Here is an 8,404-nt window from a genome sequence, read left to right as displayed (position 1 = left end):
GCTGAAGCAGAATGTGCAAACTTAACCGCTGTGCCACGGGGCCAGCCCTGAGGTAATTTTTAAAAGTGTGATAAGTACTATGGCACAGTAGAACGTGTTATGGGAAAACACACAGGAAGGCTCTCCAGGACTGGTTAGTCAATTCCAGAGGAAATGATGTAGGATGAGACCTGAGAGATGAGCAGGGCCTAGCTGAGGACAAGGGGGCTGGAGGAAGAGTGAGTCATGCTGGAAAGAGCGTTTACAAAGACCTGGAGGCAAAGAAAGGACAGTGAACTCCAGGAAGTGAAAACAGTTCACTGTAGCTGAAGAGCAGGGTGAGAGTAGCGAAAGGAGGCTAGAGGAGCCAGCAGGTGAGCAAGTGTACAGGATGCTGCCAGCCAGCTTAAGGATGTTGGCGTTTATCCTTAGAGCAACAGCAAGTGAGGCATCGGCTTTAATTAAGAAAGCTCCCTCACATTGTAGTACAGAGAATGGATGGACGATGGGCAAAACTGGACAGACGAAGATGGGTAGGAGGTGTGCAGAAGAAGGTTAATCTAGCCGGCCCGAGACTGCTATCTTTTGAGGCTGGCCCTTGGCTGGTGTGTGGGAACTTGGATTTCAGGAGGGTTCCCACCATCCCCTAACTAAGAAGTGTGGTCTGCTGTGCCTAAACTGTCTGTACAAACAATAAGGTTCACGGTGAAGCCCTGCTTTCCTTTGGGGAATCTAGAAGTTTGGGACATGCCAGGCTGAGAGTATGTATGTGATCAGAACCCCCAGGCAACGAGTCTTTAATGAGCTTCCTCACTAGACAGTATTTCACACAGCATCACACTCACTGCCAGACGAAACGAGTGCACCCTGCGTGAGGCCACTGGGAGAGGGCTCTCAGGAGCGTGCCTCGGTTTCCTGGGACTTCACCCCTTGCGCCCTCTCCCGGGGCCGGGCTTGCTCTGTGGCCTCTTGCTGTAACACATCACAGCCGTGAGCATGACCATATGCTGAATCCTGCGAGTTCTCTCTAGAGAATCACTGAACCTGGGGGTGGGCTTGGGGATCCCTAGTCTGCTGGAGTAGCCCAGACAGGTGATGATAATAGCTAAAAGCAGGGGAGGGACAGTGGAAAGGCGGAGAAGTGGCTGATCTGATAGATTTAGAAACAGAAATGAAGGACTGGTGATGGACCGGCAGTAGAGAGGAGGAAGAGTGACAAGACAGCAACGATGCCCAGGCTTCAGCCTCCTGATCCTATTTCCAGGACCCTCGCAGGTGAAGTACTCTTCTGCAGGTGAGCACTCAGGCACACAGCTATAATTGTTTATTTACCTGTATATCTGAATGTCTAGATTTTAATTTTCAAATGGTCCCCAGTTCTTAACACACTGAGAATAGAGAAGTTATTAAATAAGTTCTTTTGGCATTACTATTTAATTCTCTTAATTTTATAGATCAACACATCTACTATGAAATTCATGACATAAACAAGTAAAAAAATTAACATAAATTTCTTAATTTTCTCCTGTGTAACATAGCCAGAATGGTCGCCATTTTCAGGCTCTTATAAAGATTGGTGGTGACTATAATGTGACTGTTTAGCAACAGGCCTCCACAGTATTATCACTATGACTTTTCTTGAGCTCCCTACTGAACTTAAAATAAAGGGAAAATTCGTTTCAAACTTTTGATTAAATCTAAATACATAACATGATTTATAATTGCTTTGATTTCTTTCTGGAAATATTTGTTTTCTAGTTCCCTAATCACATATGTAGAAAAATTTGATTATTAAAGGAAAATGGATTATAAAGCATAGTGATTTCCTTCCAGCGTCTAACACAACTGAATAACAACATGCACAAAGCAGCACTTACTTTGGTATTGACGGCAAAGCCCGTTCGCCTTCTGGGGAAAAAAAAGGAAAGAGAGATGAGGTTCCTTCCATTCCTTTTGAAAAGGTTACATGTAGAAATCGGGGAAAGATGAGTTTTATTCCAGTATCTTAGCAATAACCCCTTAAAGGAAGTTATTCTACCGTCTATCTTAGGCTTTCGTGGTCTTCTTTTCAATATTTCTAACAAACATAAACTGACTGTAGTTGCATATTGTTTAAAAGGTACTGCCTAATCAAAACAAAGTATTAACATGACAAATTGGTAAGAGATTTCCTTCCCAGGAGACTCTAAAAGATGAAGGATTTCTCATGGTTAAAGTCAACAATCTTTACCAAAATACTGAACATTCAACATTTTGATAAAAATGCTCACTAGCAACGACACCAAAATCTATACGCAGTGAACAGAGAGAAATACAAAGAAAACAAATCCACAGGATGCGTGGCTACCAGAGGAACTGAAGAACCAGAGGAGCCGAAGAACCAAGCAGGCCTGCAGAGTGGTGGCCTGAGGGGGGGGGGGGGGGGGGGGGGGGGGGGCACCCGGGGGCCTCTAGGACGGTGCTCATCTCCCACCAATGACCGGGCCGGGCCCGTCGCTTTGGGCAGTGACTGGCTCCTGCCTGATGAAGCTCAGGACTTTGTTCAATGGTTGAGGGGACTCTCTCTCCCCACCCCTCCTTTTGTGAACCAGGAGCATGGAGCCTCCCCCAGTTTAATCTGGATTAATCTAATGGGCCCCTGACTGATTGATCCTCCCTTCTAATCCATCCCTGAGCTAAATTACTACCAGAATAATCTTCCCTAAATGCAAATTCATCAAGTCATTCCCCTGCTTAAAATTTTAGTGTCTCTCGACAGCTTTTAGGATGAAATTTAAGCACCTCAACTTAACCCGCAAAGCACAGCTTTGATTCTTTTGCCACACAAAACAGCTCTGTCTCCCTTCTTTGGGTGTGTCTGTAGGGCCGTGGGGTGGAGGTGCCTTCCCAGGCAGTTCCTTAGGTAACACCCCCAGTGCGGTCACCCTTGCTGTCCAGGATTCCTCTCCTTGCATTTGCCCTTGAACTCAGTCCCATCAGTTCCCTCCACCCACCAGGCCACTGAAGTTACCCTTGTCACGGTCTCTCCAGTCTCATTCTCTACTATTTCCTGATTCTACGTGATTGCATGTTATATTTCCCTGAATACATCACGCTGCCTTGAAAGATGCTTGAAAGAGCTCTTTCTTCTGGTGGAAGTAGCATTTCTCAATCTTTCAAAGCTCAATTCCACCATGATCTCCTCAAAGGAGCTCTTCCCGGAATACTCCAAGTGGCTTGGAATGGCCCTCCTGTGCTTCTGCTCCAGCATACAGAAGAGCATTTGCTACATATCGGACTACTTGAAGGTCAGACCTAACCTGCCACAGGTGTCCCTACCGCCCGGGCGGGCACCTGGCACTCAAAGGCTCTCAGACCAGTGCTTGGTAAACGAGGAATTCAATCAGCCTTGGGCCCCAAGTGAGTGACTCTCTGAACAACTGTTTATTTACCTATGAGACAGAGAGCACGCTGCCTCGTTTGCACGGATAGTTGTGAGGCTTAAAATAACACAGAACATATCCAACCACCGCACAATAGCCAATGCACTACAGGAATTCCATCCAAACTTCCTCACTCTTTGAATTATTGACATCCAAATTTCAAGCAAAATAACCAAGTTATACCATGAAGACCAAAGTTAGAATAAGTAGAAAATCTTATTGGTTGTTTATCCCATGAATGCTACCACCACCATCTTAACCACATCCAACACTGTCAATTAATGGTATGGCCTTTCAAATGGCATATGTGTGATTTGTAACTGTTTGTGCACTCTTTCTTGAAATTTCTACTTCCTTGGAGAGAAAAACAACAGCTATTTTTTTAAAGATCTCTTTTTCCTTTTTCTTTTTTAATTTTTGCAGGGAAGGATGTACCCTGAGCTAACATCTGTTGCCAATCTTCCTCTTTTTTTTCCCCAAAGCCCCAGTGCATGGCTGTATATCCTAGTTGTAAATGCTTCTAGTTCTTCCTTGTGAGCTGCCGCCACAGCAGGGCTACTGACAGACGAGTGGTGTGGTTCTGCCACCAGGAAATGAACCCGGGCCACCGAAGTGGTGAGTGTGCCGAACTTTAACCACTAGGCCCTCAGGACTGGCTTGAAAAAGAAACTAGTTATTAAATATTTGGTTAATATAGACTTCCAAAGTAGCTGGGCAGGAGTAGCAAGAAGGCTGTAAAAGAGCTGATTAACAACTGAAGGATCTTAAGAGAGTAAATTTTCAGGAAGCAAAAAAAATAACAGAATATTGAGCAAAATGGCAACAGACATTAATAGCAGTAGCATTATAAAAAAACCTAAGTACTCACTAACTAAAATGCCCAATTCTAGGAGTTAATTTTTAACATTCCTTTAAATTTATAAGTTGACTGAACATACGATTTCTCATGCCATTCACATGGTTTGTATCTTATTTCTCTGAATAAATTCTGTTTTTTTTTAAGGAAGATTAGCCCTGAGCTAACATCTGCCGCCAATCCTCCTGTTTTTACTGAGGAAGACTTGCCCTAAGCTAACATCCATGCCCCTCTTCCTCTACTTTATATGTGGGATGCCTACCGCCTACCACACCTTGCCAAGGGGTGCCACATCCACACCCAGGATCAGAACTGGTGAACCCCAGGCCACCGAAGCAGAACGTGTGAACTTAACTGCTGCACCACTGGGCCAGCTCCCAGAACTAAAAATCTAAATAAATCTAAATCATAAAGATATATAACGTGGGGGAAAAAGTGAAAAAGTTGAAGGCCCCCTCCCCTGCTTCAAATACAATTCCATTCTCCTTAGAAGTATTCACTAGCCACAGTTGGGCACTTAACTTTCCCCACTTCCAGACTCCTTTTATGCTCATGAATTCACACAATAGGTTTGGATCTTTATATAAATAAATAAACGAGGGAGCATGCATACCTGATACAATACCATGCGGCTGCTGAAAACGACAATGGTGCTATTTTTGTGTTACAAACCTACATGCTCCCTCATTTATTTGTTAGTTCCCATCCTGCGGACACTGAGGTTGTTTCCAAGCCTGTGCAATTATAAACAATGGAGGGTGAACGTCCTGCGTCAGTGGTTCCGCAGGACACCTTTCTAGGAGGTGGACGACTGGACAGGGAGCTGCTGCGACTCTGTCCTCTGGAAATGTACCAGCTGACAGTGATACCAACAAAGCGGGAGACTGCATTTTCCAATAGCCTTGTATTAGCAGTCTTTTTACCAATCTAATAAACATAAAATGGCATGTGTCACTCTGTCTGTCTGTTTACTGGACATTTATATGTTCATTCTTCTATGAGGCGCCCGTTTTTATACTGGGTTGTCACTGAATAAGAAGAACACTTGCAAAACACGAGATTTTAACTCTTTATTGTAGGTGTTAGAAATGTTTTCCCCTCTGTGTCACAGCTTTCAAACACGTTCCTTTTACTAATAGGAGCAACTCCACGTTTATATAATGCACTATCAATTTTGTTCTTCCTATCTTCTGGGTTTCGTGTCACACTTAGAGGCATGCATCCCCTCCCCTCACACTGTACAGTATTTACTCTCATCCTATATATGGAAAATCTACTTAAGAACAAGGAAATTATGACCCCATATTAATCTGCATAATTCCCTCCTCTGAGAATTTTACTAAAATTGAAAGTTGCTACTGAGCTTTCCTGTGGGAAAGGGACAGGTTAGATAACGCCCTACAATGAGGCCAGGGTCATGCAGCAACTTGGGTGGAACTCAGTTCAGGATATTTCGCTTATGGTTCTTACCATTTTCCGCCCCAAAAAACACCACCTTTTAAAGCACTTTATAATTTCAAGGTAATTGTGGTAGATCACAGAACTAACCAAGTACATCTGTGCATATTCAGAGCTCACATGGAGAACTTCCAGATCACTTATAACTGTTATCTCTGTTATACATACAAACATGCACATGCTGCTTACCATTAAGCACTTTATAATCCAGAGAAGACAGATGGATACATACATGATTGTTCTTTGAAGCACATTGCCAGGAAAACAGTACATGTTTGTAAAAACATGTTTTACATTTCTTTGAAAATTTTTTAATCATCTAAATTAGAAAACACACGTGTGCTCTTGTCCACATATATTTCTGACTATGATCCATTAAAAATGTTGGACTTAAAATATAACTTCACTTAGGCAATCTATCTTCACTTTAGGTATCTATTATAAAATAGTCATGTAATAAATAAATACACTGTGATTTAGAATAAGATAGGTAAATTATCAAGCTTAATAATTCATTCTATAAAGACAATATAAAATTGGTAACAACCAATACCTACTAGGTTTTTATGAGAAGCATTTTCATTTACGCTCTTTTAATATGAACGAAGAACTTAATGCATCTCATTTCCCAAGCTTTGATATCAAAATGTTTCTCCCTAGAGGAGGAAAAAAAAGCCAATCAGGGGCCAGCCCTGTGGCTGAGTGGTTAAGTTCGTGGGCTCCACTTTGGCAGCCCACAGTTTCGCTGGTTTGGATCCTGGATGCAGACGTGGCACCACTCATCACGCCACGCTGAGGCAGCATCCCACGTGCCACAACCAGAAGGACCCACAACTAAAATATACAACTATGTACTGGGGGGTTTTGGGGAGGAGGAGAAGAAGAAGAAGAAGAAAAAAGAAGATTGGCAACAGATGTTAGCTCAGGTGCCAATCTTTGGGGGAAAAAAAGCCAATCAAAAACGCACACAGGAAGATGTTGAAGCTTTAAACATGGAATGGCTCATTTAATGTTTAAAGTCTGAATGTTATTTTTTTTTAATGTGTACCAACAAATTGATAAATAACATTTTGGTAAATTAGGATGAAATAAAAATTATTTACCAAAAAGGAGATAGGCAATATGTTACATTTAACATTTTTCACAAAATACTGTCTTTGTATGAAGTTCTCTCAAAACATATTAGTAATATTTGTAAGGTACATACCTGTTTAAAGCACAAAATGAAAAATCAAGAGCTTATGGCTGCCAAAGGTTTAACTGAGAGCAGCCTTTAGACATTTCTAAAAGCAACTTCATTACTCTATTTCATATAAAGAAAGCTATATTTTAGAAAAAAGAAATGAATAGGCTTTCCTGGCCTGATCACAGTGGGAAAAACATTTTTGTGAGATCAGCCATGTCCTGGAATCCATACACTTAGTTCTTGGCCTTTTGGCTTAAAGCTTTAGCTCTTGTTTTCAGAGCACAACATCATGACTCTAACTTTTAAACAAAGGTTCCAATGATTCCTCTCCATCACACTCCCCCCACCCCCCTTCAAACTGCTCTGTCGACACAGAGTCCTGGACGGCTGGGCAGGCGGGGCTTCCTGCTGTGTCTACACGCGGAGTCCAGTGCTTCACCCTTTGCTGTCCTTGTGCTCTGCTACCTCTTCTCCACTATTAAACCCAGTTCTGCAGACCTGGACACACACCACTCAGCCCTTCTGGACTCTTTCCTCTGTAATCATCCTAGTCACGGAAGTGCCAACTGGCAGGGATCCTATGTCAACCTGCCACAGAGCTGGCTGCTTTACGGGCACTACTGTGGACCCATCCACCACACTATAAAGTCAGTATCATTCTTTTACAGATGTGAAGTTTCAAAGTCAAGGTTCATACCTTGTGTCAAGATCATCCTGCAACTAGCAGCATCAACGGGAACAACAATACCAAAGTTTAAGAATATTTTATGTGCCAGGTACAGCTCCAAGCCTTCCACATATATGAGGTCACACATCCTCCCCAAAATTACAGAAGATAGGTACCACTCTTTGTGTTTTATGGATGAGAGAACTGAGGCACAGAAAGGTTAAGTAATTTACAGATGGCAGCACAGAGGACTCAAGATTGGAACCCACAAGTTGATGCAATTCCAAAAGCCCCGTTTTTTCCTGCTACTACCATGCTATCATCCTGCTGGGAATATTTTCGTTCGATTATTTCAGAAATCCTAATCCTCTAAAATTTTCCTTCTTATTGGCTTGCAAAACCCCAGATCATTTCTGAAGTGATACAGCCTTGTTTCCAGGACAGTTACTCATTCTAACTGTCGATTTTACATCATGACTTAGAACTCATTTTTGTTCTCTGACTGCTCTAAGCTTTTGAGATCTATAAGGAAAAACAGGAAAGAGACTTTATTTAACATGAGTTACAAGGGACACTTTTTTTAAAAAAAACAAAAAACTCAGAACATAATCCCAAAAGTTTATTTAAGAATACTACTGGTAACCTAGAAAATAAGTATGGTGTTCAAAACACAATAGTCTAAACACAATGCTTTCTTTAAGCTCTATTCAAACCCAGCTCTTAAGCTGTGAGCTGGATCACTTCCCTACAAAGAGAAGAACACAGATTTACCCGACTGAATTATTCGTCTGGCCTTCACATTTCCAGAGTTATCTAAAAGAAGGATTACAAGCTGT

General features: G+C 42.2%; 1 protein-coding gene across 7 annotated transcripts in view; it reads right to left on the bottom strand.

Annotated features, from left to right (window-relative positions):
• The window catches only part of PTK2 (protein tyrosine kinase 2), a 235,663-nt gene that overhangs the window by 103,883 nt on the left and 123,376 nt on the right, over window positions 1-8,404 (bottom strand). For all 7 annotated transcript variants that reach the window (XM_046642323.1, XM_046642322.1, XM_046642318.1 and 4 more), the window contains one exon: window positions 1,857-1,887. In XM_046642323.1, coding sequence (XP_046498279.1) covers window positions 1,857-1,887 — 31 coding nt within the window. The remainder of the gene's footprint in view (window positions 1-1,856; window positions 1,888-8,404) is intronic.

This window comes from Equus quagga, chromosome 16 (assembly GCF_021613505.1).
Source record: "Equus quagga isolate Etosha38 chromosome 16, UCLA_HA_Equagga_1.0, whole genome shotgun sequence".
Lineage (NCBI taxonomy): Eukaryota > Metazoa > Chordata > Mammalia > Perissodactyla > Equidae > Equus > Equus quagga.
This window is presented reverse-complemented; position numbering and strand designations above follow the sequence as displayed.